At 39.6% G+C, this 17,922-nt stretch overlaps 1 protein-coding gene across 7 annotated transcripts in view; it reads right to left on the bottom strand.

Moving 5' to 3' along the window:
- The window catches only part of LOC109875211 (astrotactin-1), a 261,237-nt gene that overhangs the window by 218,441 nt on the left and 24,874 nt on the right, over nt 1-17,922 (bottom strand). For all 7 annotated transcript variants that reach the window (XM_020467457.2, XM_020467459.2, XM_020467458.2 and 4 more), the window contains exon 2: nt 3,963-4,150. In XM_020467457.2, coding sequence (XP_020323046.1) covers nt 3,963-4,150 — 188 coding nt within the window. The remainder of the gene's footprint in view (nt 1-3,962; nt 4,151-17,922) is intronic.

Below are 17,922 nucleotides of genomic sequence, written 5' to 3'. Positions count from 1 at the left end.
GAGGTTGAAAATTAGCTAAAACTGGCACTTTTACTGAAATGTTGATTAATGTGAACTGTCCATGTAAAAAAAATGTTTTACTCAAACTCTTGAGAGATTCAGTTTGTGAAAATGAAATCTCATGAAAATGAAATAAATGTGTAATCTATTCTAAATAAATATGTCTATTATCAATAGTAGAACTCTGAATTTGCTTAAAACAACTGAGAGAATATAAAAACATTACTAGCTTAAGAGTTTTCGGCAGGACTGTCTTAGATTTTTCTAAACATAGTTTAATTTGCTGTATAATTATGTGAGAATTTGTTTGATTGACAGACTCAATACTGTGCCATCGGTTCCCAGCTGGAAGAGATACAAACAAAAAATACTTCAGCCTTCAAAACTATAAACATAATAATACTTCATTCAAAATGTTTGTTTAGATTACTCTAACTGAATTTCCTCTTCCTTCCATCATTCCTTCCTGCCCCTTAAATTGTATAACATTACAAACTTAACTTTAAGGATCTTCTATCATTAATCTTTTTTACGTAGCGAGACAATCTTCAAGTTCAGGGGCTTGTGCTTGCATTAATGAATGGGTCACTGCAATTCTGCTTGCCCGATGGACCTTAACTGATCTGGATGACATTTGAGGTGCAAGAGGAAATAGTCAATCCGTTAAAGGGTGTGAGCAGCCATAAAACAAGGTATTATTGGGCACTTAAACCAGAAGTGCAAAGGTCTGAGGGGTTGCCCAAAGGAAAACTGTTGGTAATGTTGTAAAGAACGTCTTGAGCCCGGGGCCCGGCCGGGACAATTATTTCAGAATTTCTTATGTGATAATTTTTAATTGAAAGTATGAAATCTTCGTTGTTTGAGTTATTCCTTCTGATCACCTAGTACACAAATATAGATATCAAACTGTTATATTATATCAAACAGCAAATATGAGTTATATATGGACTGTTTACTATACACTAAGTATACAAAACATTAAGAACACCTGCTCTTTCCATGACAAAGACTGACCAGGTGAATCCAGGTGAAAGCTGTGATCCCTTATTGATGTCACTTGTTAAATTCACTTCAATCAGTGTAGATGAAGGGGAGGAGACAGGCTAAATAAGGATTTTTAAGCCTTGAGACAATTGAGACATGGATTGTGTGCCATTCAGAGGGTGGATGTGCAAGACAAAAGATTGAAGTGCGTTTTAGTACGTGCCAGGCGCACCAGTTTGTGTCAAGAACTGCAACGCTGCTGTTTATATTTCATGCTCAACAGTTTCCGAAGTGTTTTAAGAATGGTTCACCACCCAAAGGATAGCCAGTCAACTTGACACAACTGTGGGACGCTTTCGACACCTTGTAGAGTCCATGCCACAACGAATTGAGGCTGTTCTGAGGGCAAAAGGAAGGTGTTTTGTATACTCGTTATCCCAATACACCATAGACATTGTAAAATATATATATTTTGAAGATCAATTAAGCTATGCTAAATATAGGCTATTGTGAGGGTTATAGTATTTTCATGCACATTTTAGTGTTATTTAACATTTAAAAAAATATTGTATCTGCCTCCTCTTCAAAATGTGTTTCTTGTTTTACTATAGGTTGGCCAATAAAAAATACATTCCTTCTGTATTGCTTCTGCTTCCGTCTGCATCAGATTTCTTAAAGCCATACTGTTAGTTTCCCAGGAAACTCAGTCCTTTTAATTCCCATCTGAGATGGGAATTAGTAACCCTGACTGTACACCAGCGAGAAGAAGCACTGGGATGTTTACTAAACACTATACCAGCAAAATATGTGAACTTCAAATGTATAGATAGGAGGAGAAGCAAAACATACGAGACTTAGGGTTCTATTCAATCTGTATTGCTGATGTGTAACAGATTGTGTAGATCAAAATGTTAAGGTCATTTCCGATTGAGCTGCATTTACCGTGAATGCGGTCTCCACTAACGAGCTGTAACGCTGAACTTCCGCTATACGGATTGAATAGAGCCCTTACACTATTTATTATTTCAGGAAGAACACTGGCAACCTGTCAGAGAACATTGGGGACTTGTCTGAGACCTTAATCCAATGTAAACAGTGACTGATACGGCGCATGAGCCATAAGAGTCCCTAAGAGCTTATTTCCTACCACACAAAATCTCCTCATATAATATTCAATCATTTTTTTGTATTCTCAAAAAAAAAAGCTTCTCAAAAATATATATTTGGGATGTCTTCTTTCATGTAGTAGCGTAGGCATAACGATATTCCTCTCTCCATATATACCAGAGGTACTCAACTCTTAACCTACGAGGTCCGGAGCCTGCTGGTTTTCTGTTCTACCTGATAATGAATTGCACACACCTGGTGTCCCAGGTCTAAATCAGTCCCTGATTAGAGGGGAATAATGAAAAAATGCAGTGGAAGTGGCTTCGAGGTCCAGAGATGAGTTTGAGGGATCTATACCATAAATAAGATCCCAATATTAAGGGAAATGAAAGTTGCCGTGTGATGCCCTTTGCTGTTTTACCAATGTTCTGGAGCATTTGTAAACATACAAGGGTTTTCCAATACTGTGACTACACTCCCATTGCATTTAACGGGCATAGTAGAGGTCTTCCTGCAGAAGGAGTAACTCTGTAAAAGGGTGGCTCCATGTGTGGTGGATGGTGCAGAGTAGTAGGTGTTAGGGGGTGCTTGTTGTTCCCTCTGCCTCTGGGCCAAAAGAGAACTAAGGACATGTGTTTCGACTTGCAGGAGCTCACCTGCGGCTGAACATGGAACACAGGGAAACTCATCCATTATGGATGTTGAAGCAGAGCAGCAAAGGAGACTGTGGTCACCTTGTGGAGGAAGAAGCACACCTGTTCTTATCATGGCAGTTTGAATAGCCACTAGGTGATGGAAATCCCTATCCCCTTCTGGTGACAAAACTGATTTTGGTGCAGTTCAGTGAACCTGCATCTCCATGAGATTAAGCCCCAGTTACAGCTGGCCTCTTTTCAAGCCTCAGGTTGGACTGCATTCATCCAAGAGCTTTAAACTGTTCCATGGTGGGCCTGGTGGTCTGGCAATGAACTGTGCATGACAGGTCAAGCTGCTGTGTAGAATCCTGGCTTGAATCGTCTGCCATCGAGCCATGCTGGTGGCTGTGGCGTATGGCGGAACAATGGAAATGGCTCAGTGACATGTGTGGGGTGGGGAGAGAGTGGCGGTTAGTGGGAGAGAGAGTGGTGGGGCTGTGTCTCGGGGCAGCACGTTACCTCAAGGAGCTGACGAAGTGATGCAATGCTGGATTTATGAGGCGGCCCTCCAACTGAGCGACAAGCTGCAGCGAGCGAGGCCGGAGCGCGAGCACAGCGCAGCAGCCATCTGTTGCTAAGTCTGTCCTATCTGCATGCTAATCCTTTCACACCTCCATAAGAGATTTGTGACTGTATTGTCGAGCAGCTTTTAGGATAAGGAGATAGCAAGGGGAATAAAACAAGGACACAACGGCCAGAAGGATGTTAAATTTAGATATGGAAGAAAATACGAGGTGGGAAATAAGTTAACCGGTGGATAATTGTTGCATAGATAAATAAACTGAAAGAATTTGAAAATGTTTCAGTCTACCTTTTCATTGTGTACTAATGCATGCAAAACATGCAGAGGAGACTCAAGGTCAGCATATGATTTGACATTCAGTAAGTGCCTCTACAATGTACCTAGTACCTGCTAGAATAATTGTTCTAATGCTGACTAATCATTTGTTAAAATGTTTTGATGTACTTTGCTTTAAAAATCTGTCATCCATCAATGTAGCTGTTCAGTACAAACCTTCCATTGTAGCATGTCCACATGCACCAAGTTCTAAAGCTTATATTAGAGCAGCGCACATAATTGAAAAGTAACATCCCTGCCCAACATCTTTATCAAACAGCACAATAAAGCACTCTCCATTCCAACCTGAGCCCCACCCAACCAGCACAGTACTGTACCATGACAGAGATGTGAAGGATGCGTAACTCTTCCTCGGCAGAGTCGCTGGCAGGGTAGTCTGTGGCTGACAGCCCGGGGAGGTTCTGGCTGCCATCTTGGTGATGGATGTGAAAGAGCAGTGTGCCATTCTCCATCCACTGCTGCCGCCATCGCACCAGAGGAATGTCCTCAGAGTTCCCTGTGATCTCTGCCAGTCATACAGGACACACAGATAAAAGGATGAGTGAACGCTTTTTCAAATTTCAACATTTCCATTTAAAATCTCATCATATGATTGAGCGAGGAGTATGGACCTGGGTTAAGAAGCATATTATGATGAATTATTAGTGCATAACCCTTTGGAAAATCTTATGCGCTTTTACAAATATCCATTGCATAATTTTCCAGTAGGGTAATAACTATTACCCTGGTACAGTATATATTACCCATATAGGGTAAATCCATTTGATAGCACCCCTTTTGAAATGAACAAAACCTTCAATACATATTTGCCTATTGTAGAAGTGCTCCGAAAGTTACTTTTTGGACCTGAATGCCAAAACATTTAAGAGATAAAGGTGGTCAAAGTTGACCTATTATGAACACCCCACGTCTTCATCATTGGAAAAGATAAACAGTTGAGATTGATATCATTAAAAGCTTCCAAAGAAGGTTGTGAAACTATTTGATCATTTATTGAAAAAAAATGTTCACCTTAATGTCAATTATCTAAAAGCACTGTCACGACCTGACCATAGAGAGCTGTTTATTCTCTGTTGGTTGGGGCGTGATACTGACTAGGGTGGGTCATCTAGGTGATTAATGGTTTATGTTGGCCTGGTATGGTTTCCAATCAGAGACAGCTGTTTATCGCGGCAGGGTAGCCTAGTGGTTAGAGCGTTGGACTAGTAACCGGAAGGATGTGAGTTCAAACCCCTGAGCTGACAAGGTACAAATCTGTCGTTCTGCCCCTGAACAGGCAGTTAACCCACTGTTCCCAGGCCGTCATTGAAAATAAGAATGTGTTCTTAACTGACTTGCCTGGTTAAATAAAGGTAAAATAAAAAAATAAAATAAAAATATTTAGGTAGCCAATTCCTCATTGTGCTTTGTGGGATCTTGTCTACAGATAGTTGCCCGTGTGCACACCAGTAGCGTCACATTTAGTTTGTGCTTTATTGTTTTGTTTGGTGAGTTTCGATTTATTAAAATATGTGGAACTCTACACACGCTGCGCCTTGGTCCAGTCATTAAGACGAGCGTGTCAAGCACGTAAACTTTTTCAGATTTACATATGTTGTAGCTTAGACCTTATTTTACATAATGTACGTTTTTGTGTTGTGCCTGCCATCGATTGTGACACAACATGCTCTTGAATACAGGGTGTGTATCATACTTTGGCTAATAAATGTACTAACATTTTAATAAATGTAAACTTTCAAATGGTACCACTTTGACTTGAATGGGAATTATACTGTCAATCCTCCATAGGAAACCTACTGAAATCAAAGAAATATTGATAATAGACATGACCATTTAAGTTGACATTCAACGGTGGGTGGACCAGTGGCGATTTAGTAAACAAAGTAAACTGCCTGTTACTCAGGTCAAAAGCTAGGATATGCATATAATTGGTAGTGTTGGATAGAAAGCACTCTATAGTTTCCAAAACTGTTGAAATAATTTCTGTGAGATATGGCAGGCAAAAGCCGAGGAAAATCCAACCAGGAAGTGGGATTCTTTTGATGTGGGTACTTTTCAATTGAATGCCTATAGAGTATCTAATGGGTTAGGACCCAGATTGCAGTTCCTATGTCTTCCACTAGATGTCAACAGTCTTTAGATATTGTTTCGGGCTTGTATTCTGAAAAATGAGGAAGAATGAGACCATTTTGTGAGTGGACTGTAGAATGAAGCAGAGCTGGTTTGCACATGTGACCGATTGCATGCCCTTCGTTGTTTTTCCTTTCTATTGAATATGCAAATGTCGGGTTGAAATATTATCGATTATTTAGACAATAGACAACCTGAGGATTAATTATAAACATCGTACAGGTACTATTAGGATGTATTCGTCTGCATGTTGTGACCGCCTTTGAGCCAGTGGATTACTGAAAAAAACGTGCCAACAAAACTGAGTTTTTGTGATATAAAGAGGGACTTTATCGAACATTTATTGTGTAACAGGGACTCTTGTGACTGCAACCAGATGAAGATCATCAAAGGTAAGTGATTCATTTTATGGCTATTTCAGACTTTCGTGACTCCTCTACTTGGCTTGGAAAGGTTTGTATGCTTTTGTAAGCGGGCGCTGTCCTCAGATAATCGCATGGTATGCTTTTGCCGTAAAGCCTTTTTGAAATCTGTCACAGTGAATCTTTAAGCCGATGTATAACACTTGTATCTTTTATGAATGTTTATTATGAGTATTTCTGTATTTTGAATTTGGCGCTCTGCAATTTCACCGGATGTTGTCGAGATGGGTCGCTAGCGGAACACCTATCCCTAAAAATGAATGGTCAATTATTCTGTCACGCTGGTATGAAGAGATTCGGGAGACAGACGCAGGAATGCGTAATATTTTTTTTTAATTAAGCCCCAATTTACAGCATGCCATGTATAGGCACGGGGATGAAGACCAAACAAACACGTATACAAAACACAGGGTTGAAACCCAAACAAAAGAGCGCAGGAGTACCACAAATAAATAACACAAGCACACAATGATTATCACACGGGACGAGACCTGTAATCATCTGGGCAATCCACAATGGCACCAGGGGTACATGCCATGCTGTCAAGGGTATGCTAAATAAAAATGTAATTCACATTAAAAAAATACAAATAAAACATTATAATTTTTCAAACATTAACACATTTTCAAACAGTACATATTTTCCAACAGGGCGATACATTTGGTTGAGGGTTATTTCTCGCCTGAGTAGCCTTGTTTCACTGCCAAAAATGAAATTAAACCCTCTAGTGTTCAGCGAAACGACAACACAATGTCAAATACAGGTAGCCTAGTCAAATAATACAAATCCAATCACATTAACCATTACTCTACATTTTAGAAACAAAACAAGAGAATTTGAAAAATAAGCCATAAGAGTTTTTTGAGCAAGACAAAAGACGACTTTCGAGCAGTAAGACATGTATAAAAGCAACAGATACCATTAATAAGAAGGGGCTAGAAGCGTCTTACATGGTGAGCTACTGAGTGGTTAGGACAGGCAAGCCCATACTATTGTGGAGGACTTAATTATTCATGCCGCGGACATGGCTGGGACAATGCTGGGGGAAAATGCCAAAAAACTATACAGACAATGCCTTCATCAAACAACACTGCTTCACGACGCATCAGTGACATGGCAGGAGATGTTTTGAAACAGTTATCGCTTCGCATACAAGCCAGTGAATTATGTGCATTAAAGCTGGATGAGTCAACAGACGTGCAGGCCTGGCACAGCTCCTGGTATATGTCCTTTATGTTTATGGGGGGTCAATTAAGGAAGACATCCTCTTCTGCAAACCACTGGAAACCAGGACAAAATGAGAGGATATTTTTTAAGTCTTGGACAGCTTTGTGACATCAAATGGACTTTGGTGGTCAAGATGTGTTGGTATCTGTACTGATGGTGCAAAAGCCACGATAGGGAGACATAGTGGAGTGGTAACGAGCGTGAAAGCAGTTGCTCCCGATGCCACTTGGGTACATCCCCCGAGAGGCTCTTGCTGCCAAGTGAATGCTTGAAAGACGTTTTGGACACTACAGTGAAAATGGTTAACTTTGTTAAAGCAAGGCCCCTGAACTCTTGTGTATTTTCTGCATCATTCAATGATATGGGCAGCAACCATGTAATACTTTTACAACATACAAAAGTTATTGTTATCAAGGGGAAAAGTATTGACATGTTTTTGTATTGAGAGAAGAGCTTAAAGTTTTCTTTACTGACCATAATTTTCACTTGTCTGACCGCTTGCATGATAACGAGTTTCTCACACGACTGGCCTATCTGGGAATCTGGGATTACAAGGACTCTCCGCAACTATATTCAATGTGTAGGACAAAATTGAGGCTATGATTAAGAAGTTAGAGCTCTTGTGGACTGAATTAACAGGGACAACAAACAGGTCTTTCCATCATTGTATGATTTTTTGTGTGCAAATTAACTCAAGCTTACGGACGATGTCAAATGTGATATAGCGAAGCACCTGAGTGAGCTGGGTGCGCAATTACGCAGGTACTTTCCCGAAACAAACGACACAAACAACTGGATTCGTTATCCCTTTCATGCCCTTCCTCCAGTCCACTTACCGATATCTGAACAAGAGAGCCTCATCGAAATTGCAACAAGCGGTTCTGTGAAAATTGTATTTAATCAGAAGCCATTGCCAGATTTTTCGATAGGGCTGCGCTCAAAGTTTCTTGCCTTGGCAAACCAGACACTGATGCCCTTTGCAACCACGGACCTATGTGAGAGTGGATTCTCGGCCCTCACTAGCATGAAAACTAAATTCGGGCACAGACCTGGGGTGTGTGGAAAATTATTTAAGACTGAGACTCTCTCCAAACCCAACATTGCAGAGCTATGTGCATCCTTTCAAGCACACCCTTCTCATTAAGTTATTCACCATTTATTCACGATTTTTTCACCAGTTATTCACCATTTTTGATTAACAAATAAGGTTTTATATGTAAGAAGGCTAAATAAAGAGCAAAATGATTGATTATTTGTGATACAATTGTTTGTGCCCTGGTCCTATAAGAGCTCTTTGTCACTTACCACGAGCCAGGTTGTTACAAAAACTCACATTCATTCTTATGTTTAATAAATGTATTGAATAGGTTTGTGTGTGTGGCAGACTTACAATGATGGCAAAAAAACAAAAACATTTGAGAGTGCGCTGACCCTGGTGCTAGAGTGGGTACGCAGCTGGAGGTTGAATGTTTCAAGGGGTACGGGACTATAAAAAGTTTGGATACCTCTGGTCTAAAGGAATAGGCCCATTATATGAATTTGTTTCTGGAATTGAAATGGCATCCACCCAAATGGCATCCACATGTTGTGTCTCAACCGATGGCCGGCACAACACAAAAACCTCAGATGATGTAGAGAAGGGCCTAATGTAAGCTACAACATATGCAAATATAAAAAAAAAAAAATCTGAGTTCACACGTCTTTAGATAATTGACGATGAATGTAAAATACATTTCATAATTGTTATTAAAAAATATATAAAATAGTTTGACAACCCTGTTTCTAATCTTTAAAATAATTTTTAACTCAGCCGTTTATCTTTTCCAGTGATGAAGACATGGATGTCTCCATGGTATGGTGGGGTATGCAAAATGGTCAACTTTGAGCACCTTTATCTCTTAAATGTTTTTGCATTCAGGTCCAAAAAGTGACTTTCTCACCACTTCTTCCAAGGGCAAACATGTATGGAAAGTTTTGTTTAAATCAAAAGGGGATGCAATTGAATTAAACATGGATTTACCCTACAGCTACTGTATACACTGAAACATTCAGTTCCTTAATTGTGATCTAACTGTGAATGCTTTTAATTGCATGAGTGTAGTGTAACTAGGTTTATCTGACACATACTGATGCCACTGTGCCGCAGCAGAGTGGGACCTCCCGGTAAATACAATTTAGGGGCTGGCTTTAACCTACATACAAATTATCTGACAAAGTGACAGGACATTTTTACAGCAGAGAGTTCCCTCCAGGGTCTGGTTCAGCATAAGAATGTTATTAATGAGTCCATCGCCTCTCAGCATGAGGCCACGAAGGCACCAACATAAAGAATGGATTAAAGTAATGTGATTACGGCACAGTATTAGTGTACCACTATTAGCAGAGTACCTCATCTTAATGCACCATGCAGCCTTAGATCACTAAATCCACCATCTCGGTTGGTTACAGTGTTTTGGAGGGAAAACAGAGCATCTGATTATCTAAAACCCATCCTGGGATCTTTGTATCAACTGCATTATTGATTCTATGAATTATACATTAATAATCATCAGATGAAAACATAGTGGCATTTACTGTGAGGTTATTTCCATTTATTGGAAAATAATCTAGAAATCAACACATGGTATTTCAGTTATGAACACAGAACTGCATTAATGCCATATTGCATTTAGCAAATATGCTTCAGTGAGAAAATGATAATGATCGGGTAACCATAGGTCATATAGACAAAGATGATTTATTTTGGGATTCTCAAGACTCTAACTTAGAAATACTTATATCTTATTTTTTTTAACTTTTGGATTATGTGCATATTGATATTGTATTGCTAAATATTGCTACACTGTTGGAGCTAGGAACATAAGCATTTCGCGGGCACCTGCGATAACGTGCAAAACTGTGTACACCCCCATTACGCTTTGATTTGATTTGAAATAAATGGCCATTAAATGAATATAAAAATCCTAGAGCTGTAAACATGAGAGAGTAATTTCAGTATAAGTATTCTAATGTTCAAACATGGAGGCCGTCTTCCTGACTGTGTTTTAACACTTTAGCTGATATGTTACACTGACAATTTTGTGACCGTTGTGTTCTGTAGGTCTCTAATTGGTACACTTAGCAGCTGACAAGTAAACCAATTAATCAAAATAATCCGTTTAGATAGGGTGCCATTTAGCCTGGAGCATATTCTGAAATTAAAACTAAGACAGTGATAACACATTTCATGTGTCAATAATCTTTTTGTTTTCTCAGACCTTTACTCAAGCAAAGACTTGCTTTGAGCTTTGTAAATTTCACCCAGTTTGTGGTTGCTACGGCAAAGACACATTTGAAGATTTTTTTTGAAGATTATCACCAGGCAATCACAGGTAGCACAGCTATGGCTGAGGGAGGTTTTCACCACCGACAGTACAGTAGGTCTGGAGCTGCATGTGTTAAAGGAGGCATGTTTCCCAGGGGGAGAGAGTGCCATATGGAGAGAGCTCTAGTCTGTGTGTACTGAGTTTAAACAGCAGTGAGCTAGTTGCTGGAGAGAGAGGCCAGAGAGATTCAGCTCACATCTCCCTGCAGTGTCAGAAGCTACGCTCTTACTTTCATAGCTCCTGTTTACACCAGTAAAAGGGATTAAAATATATTTCAGCTTCTGGCAGAATATGTATTTTTTTTAACTCCCTACATTGGGAAGTCGAAGGATAATAAACAAAAATTGTCAAACTCTATGCACCTCCTTAAGCTGTAAATATGCTAAAAGCCCATATTTAAACCTTGATGTAGAGTACAGAATCTTAACTATCAAAGACACATTTCAATATTTTAGAGAGGAATTTTGGTCTACGATTTTAACTAGCCTACATTTGTAAAACATGAAAATGCACAGTAGTGCTTTCTGATTACAGTAAAAATAGAATATTCTAGAACTGCATTTGGAGCAATTTATTGTGTTGTTCTACATAGACAGTCACATAATCATATCATTGAAGCATAACAAAGTAGACAATCAAGGCCCAAATTATGTGAAAAGAGTACACCGGTCAAAAAACGAAAGAAAGCAAACATTCTTTACAAAATTGTATAGGCCAATACGTTCGCAGTTCTATATAGATATTCACAGCTGAATGCCCTTGATGGTATGTGGGAAAAAAAGGAAAAAATATTGAAACACACAATGTTCACGAGACTAAAGTACATATCCATAGACAGCCCACTGCTCGTTTCAAGGTATGTGTCTATTGACTATGCCAATTTTCTACATGAATAGGGATAAGAAACTGAACAATCAATCAAAGTCAGTCTTATTTTAACAAGCTATCCAACACTCCCCATATTAAATGGAATGGCTGGCAAATTGTAATTTGTTAAGAGTTTTACAGCAATGTTGAATATTTCATGTTGGATGATTAGGCATGGGATATCACTTAGAGGACAGGAAAATGGGCAACTTCAAGGTGAGGAGATCACAGTCCTTGTCTGGAGTTAATGCAAAATACATGGCTTGGTTTGATGGTTTTATCATGATCAGGAGCTCACATTGTGATTCAGCGTTTGACTTCAGTAAAAGGGGGGGGCTTGGCAATGACAACTGATCAATTAATATTTTACACTTGAACAGCGGCAGATTACAACAACAAAAAATATTGACATTTTAGTCATTTAGCAGACACTTACATAGAGCGGCTTACAGCTAGTGCATTCATCTTTAGGTAGCAAGGTGAGACAACCACATATCACAGTCATAAATACATTTGTTACACAATAAAGCAACGTCAGTGCCAGAAAGAAAAGACAAGTGCGAGTGTTTTTTTAAGACGTTTTCTTCCATTACAAAAAAACAGTGATAGTTGTTTGATAGGGTATACCTGTCCAGCACTGTAGTTAATCCCCACAAAATAGTTAGAGGGAATATTATACATTTAGGCCTAATCTTGAAATTGTGCTTCAAGAGGTGTGTGTGTGCGAGCACATCTCATCCACCTTCACACACTTCACAATGCCCTTGGAGGAGGGTTTGCTCTGTGTTTCAAATGCATACTTTAGTACGGCTGCCAAGGAACTACTATTACTTTACTTCAATCCATATTTCTTATTGTGGCCAAAAACCTTATACTAAATAAGCTCCTCTACCTTCAATGTCAGTGTCACCAGCTATTTTCAGCCACAATATATATTAACACTAGAACCGCCTGGCCTTTCAGACAATAAGTACATGCTAGAGAATGTTGCCGGGCGTCACCTTTAGCATATAAATCAGAACCATATCAACCCGCAAGTTACAGCAAACATAAAAACCAATGCTTAATAAATAGTGCATAAACTATTATAAAGTATTAATTGCATGAGGAAATATTCGTGGAAATATAGCAATGAAAAAAAAAAACAACAACACTAGTTATTTGTTTAGATAGATTAAAGGACATGGTTTGTATAATTATACAAAGTTTTTGAAAATACGTAGGCCTATAGCCTACGTATCAAGGATATGTTTTGCATTATTCTAAAGGCCAACTGCAACACCTAGCATGTTTCTGTTTCCCTTACAATAAATGTCATTAGTAATAGAGTTATATATTTTTTTTAAGTCCCATAACAGCTTATTTTTACCATGTAAAAGAGAATGGTATCCACACGCAAGTCAAATGTAGTTTCAAACATGCAATTTATAACACTTCCACATAATTCATAGCACTTCACAATTCTTGGATCTACTCTGTATATGACCTTGACTTGGCTGGCAAGAGAAAAGTTACAAATCCCAAATATCCTCACTGAAATGGATCTGTGCCAATAGAGTCCAACTACAGCAATTAGACATGGCCAGCCATTTGGCGACTTGGACCTGACGAGATCAATAAAATATGGATCTTTAGACAGAAACTGAAATATTGGGCAGACAAATACAATATGTAGCCATCTTTATTTTTTAAATTGCTGGGTGTTTTCTGTAATCAGGGAGAGAATTTGAGACCCCCTCAGAGGTCCAAATGACAACATATCAGCCCGGTTGTTTGTCCAGGCAGAGCAGGGCTACAGAACTACTGCAAACGCAGACAGAGGACTCAGTCTTATCAGAGACAAGCAGAAGGCACAACAATGAACTTATCATCAGCCAGTGACTCCGCAGGATGTAGGCTGTAGAATCACTGCTGCTCTCCGCTGACCACAAGCTGGCTCGGTTCGTTGATCATATACAGCAACAGAACCTAATCTGAGGACATTGCCTTCAACTCCAGGCACTAGCAAAATGGAGTTTGCCAGGTAATATAAAAAGCAGGCCCTGTAACAATAATTCAATAACTTTGTGGAAACCTTTACCACCTGCATGTCAAATAGTTACTGGGTTTCAATCCACAGCCTGTGAGAAATCAGCAGGAAGCAAACAGAACAGAATGTCTGGGTAAATGGTAGGTTTGCAACACAACACGGTTTGGATGGAAGGTTTCACCAATGGTGTGACAGGGATCAGACAGGCATACAGGTATGAGGAGGATATAACTTACATGCTATCTGAAAAAAGGATTCTAAGGATTCCCATGTGGCACAAAGGGCAAAATCAGGCAATGGAGAAAAAACCTGAGGTTGCCATGACAGGATTTTTTTTTTTTTTAAATGAACCCAAATGCCTCAAACTAATAACAGTCATTGGCTCAATCTTTCAAAACACAGAAGGACAAACATGGAGACAAAAGAGTGAGGCAGGAAACACAGAGCATGATACTTTTAACTGCAGAGCAAACATCTACTAAATAGCTGAATCATTAAAGAAAATGATCACAGAAATGTAGCTACTGTGGCATTTTCAGCATTAATTGTCCCATTTGCGAAATTAGGAGATAGCTAGGCCTACATCACTGAAAAGCCATGTTTTGTTCTTTAGTTTGGAAAATGATAACTTGCCAACTAAATTAGAATTTACACATTAACAATCACATTTTAGTCATTTAGCAGACATTCTTATCCAAAGCAATTTACAGGAGCAATTCAGATGAAGTGTCTTGCTCAAGGCCACATCGACAGATTTTTAAACCTAGTCGGTTTGGTGATGGCAAAGTTATTCTTTGTTACCGGTTTTGGTTTCTCAATTCTTTCAGTGTAATTTTCATATGCAGTGAGACAGAAGAGGATTTTTAACACTATTCCATTCCATGTCTGCTGGAAAGAGTTGAATGATCCTACTTCAAATAGTAAAAAAACTAAACATTTCCCCCATTGAGACAATCTAGATTTCAGCAGCCATTTTCAATAAATGCTGAACCACCCAAAATAGGCATATCAGTGTGTCAGTCTGACAGAAAGTAATGACTTGAGTGATCTGAGTGGGTCTGATCTGTGACAGTCTCAAGGAGATGTGCAGTACTTTTCCCCCCTAGAGCAGCCTCATGAGGGTAACATACTTTCAGGCAGATAGAGGAAAAATACCATAAAATTACAGGAAACTAGACCTCTGTGCGAGGAGACAATCAAGATTGCTGAGATGTCTAGCATGACGAGCATTGATTATGCAGGAAGGAACATATGTTTGCTCCCATATCATTAGCAGCATCCCTGTCCTTCCTGATACTTTTCAACCTTTCATCGATGTACTAATATAATTATTTTATCTCTGTTTCTCCGGTCTATTGCTGTGGCTGCATACGCCTGATACAAGCCTAGGTTTTCTTTACTAATGGCCTAACAGAAATGGTTAATGTTACAGTATCTTCGGAAAGTATTCAGACCACTTGACTTTTTCCACATTTTGTTACATTTGTTATGTTTTTTTCCCTCATCAATTTACACACAATACCCTATAATGACAAAGCAAAAACAGTTTTTTAGATATGTTTGCTAATTTATATTTTTAAAAATACAAAAAAATTACATTTACATAAGTATTCAGACCTTCTACTCAGAACTTTGCTGAAGCACATTTGGCAGCAATTAGAGCATCAACTGTTCTTGGGTATGACGCTACAAGCTTGGCACACCTGCATTTGTGGAGTTTCTCCAATTCTTCTGTGCAGATCCTCTCAAGCTCTGTCAGGTTGGATGGGGAGCGTTGCTGCACAGCTGTTTTCAGGTCTCTCCAGAGATGTTCAATCGGGTTCAAGTCCGGGCTCTGGCTGGGCCACTTAAGGACATTCAGAAGCCACCCGAAGCCACTCCTGCATTGTATTGGCTGTGTGCTTAGGGTCGTTGTCCTGTTGGAAGGTGAAACTTCGCCCCAATCTGAGGTCCTGAGCGCTCTGGAGCAGATTTTCATCAGGGATCTCTCTGTACTTTGTTTCGTTCATCTTTACCTCGATCCTGACTAGTCTCCCAGTCACTGCAGTTGAAAAACATCCCCACAGCATGATGCTGCCACCACCATGCTTCACCGTAGGGATGGGGCCAGGTTTCCTTCAGACATGATGCTTGGCATTCAGGCCAAAGAGTTCAATCTTGGGTTTCATCAGACCAGAGAATTGAGCTTCTCATGGTCTGTGAGTCCTTTAGGTGCCCTTTGGCAAGCTCCAAGTGGGCTGTCATGTGCCTTTTACTGAGGAAGGGCTTCCGTCTGGCCACTACCATAAAGGCCTGATTGGTGGAGTGCTGCAGAGATGGTTTTCCTTCTAGAAAGGTTCTCCCATCTTCACAGAGGAACTCTTGAGCTATGTCATCGGGTTCTTGGTCACCTCCCTGACCAAGGCCCTTCTCCCCCGATTGCTCAGTTTGGCCGGGTGGCCAGCTCCAGGAAGAGTCTTGGTGGTTCCAAACATCTTCCATTTAAGAATGATGGAGGCTGCTGTGTTCTTGGGGACCTTTAATGCTGCAGATATATTTTGGTACCATTCCACAGATCTGTGCCTCGACACAAATCCATACAGTTACAGCTAGCTACAATGTGTGTAAACTGTCCTTTCTCTGTACGTTTTGTACTAAAAGTTCACTGTTTGAAAGAACCGTGACATTTCCAAGAATTCCTTTGAATTACAAAAAAACATATTTAATTAAACTCTCTTTTATAGTAATATAATAATGAAGTACAGTACATATGTTCACTCTTGAACAGTACACAAGCCATCCATTGTGTGATCAATCCATCAACTGCAGAAACTATACATCACTCTAATGACAACAGACCAAAACAAAGGCATTGTTTCTGATACATGCACATCGTTGTTACAAGAGTACAACAGAACACAACAGATCTATAGTCAACAGCTGCAGCGTAGGGGAAACCAATCATTGTGACAAAAGGATAACATTGATATGTTTGCCTTAGTATGGATCATTATGCAAATTCACACTTTTACTATGTGCAGGTAGACCGATTTACCTGTAACCGATGGATGATGCTGATCTGTCTACCAAACAAGACGCCGATAAATTATGCAAATGTTACAGCTGTTTTCAGGCAAATGAATCCCAGTGGAAAATAGGGCTGTCATCTTAATGTGAGACCCCATCGCCAGGTTTCAGTTATAGCCTAGCATTAATGAAACCATAGAAGTCACAACACAGCCAGTGATGGAGCTGTTACTGGAGCCTGAGAAGGAATTTAACACCCTGCTCACTTTGACTTTGACCAGTCAGTTATGTGTGAGACTTAACTAAATGTCTGTCAAGGAGCTGGTGGTTTGACAGAGGCTCCAGATATGTTTAGACCCAGGTCATCTTATAAAAAAAATCCATTCCTGACACTAAATTCCTTTGAACTAAATGTCACGTACATATACGCATGAGTCAAATTGCACATGGGTCAAGGTGAATGTTAATTAATACAACAGCAAATGAACTTAAAGTGCAGAGGTGTTTTCATTTACTAAAAGTTACATCACCTGGACTGAACCAGTGCCTAGGCCACCATGTCAGAGGACAGCACAACCTTAGGAATGGTGACTTAAACCTTGGCACTGGCAATTTTCATATCAATCTAGCAGTGCGTCCCAAATGGCACCTTATTTCCTACATAGTGATATACATGACCAGGGCCCTGTGGTCAAAAGTAGTGCACTATGTAGGGAATAGGGTGCCATTTGGGACTGTACATACAAATTGGCATATCCCCATAACTTTTACCTCTGGCTTCATTGACTAAGGCGACAAAGATGCTGTGGGAGTATGACTCATTCTATCTGCTGACAAGACTTTCACCTCCATTTTAGTTCCAGAGAGTACAGACAATGTCTTGAGAATATGAGGATAATGAAAATGACAACACCCTAAGCCTAACCCCCTTATATGTTCCCCCATGGAGTCAGTTATGAACTCTACAATTCAAGAAAGTAATGAATTACATTACATTCATATCACATTCAGTTAGTATATAATACAATATATATATATATATATAACTACTCAGCAGCTAAAAGGAGATAGATAAATTCCTGCTGGTAAGGAGTGGTAAGGAGGTGCTCCACATGTTCTCATGCATTGTTAATGTAGCCGCGCTTCAGGAAGCAGGGAGAACCTTTCTTGAAAAACACACTACTGGCAAGTTGATGCTTCAATCGACTGTTTTATTCAGTACAAACTCAAA

The sequence above is a fragment of the Oncorhynchus kisutch genome, linkage group LG30, assembly GCF_002021735.2.
Source record: "Oncorhynchus kisutch isolate 150728-3 linkage group LG30, Okis_V2, whole genome shotgun sequence".
Lineage (NCBI taxonomy): Eukaryota > Metazoa > Chordata > Actinopteri > Salmoniformes > Salmonidae > Oncorhynchus > Oncorhynchus kisutch.
The sequence above is the reverse complement of the archived record's forward strand: the minus strand, read 5'-3'. Positions and strand labels throughout refer to the sequence as shown.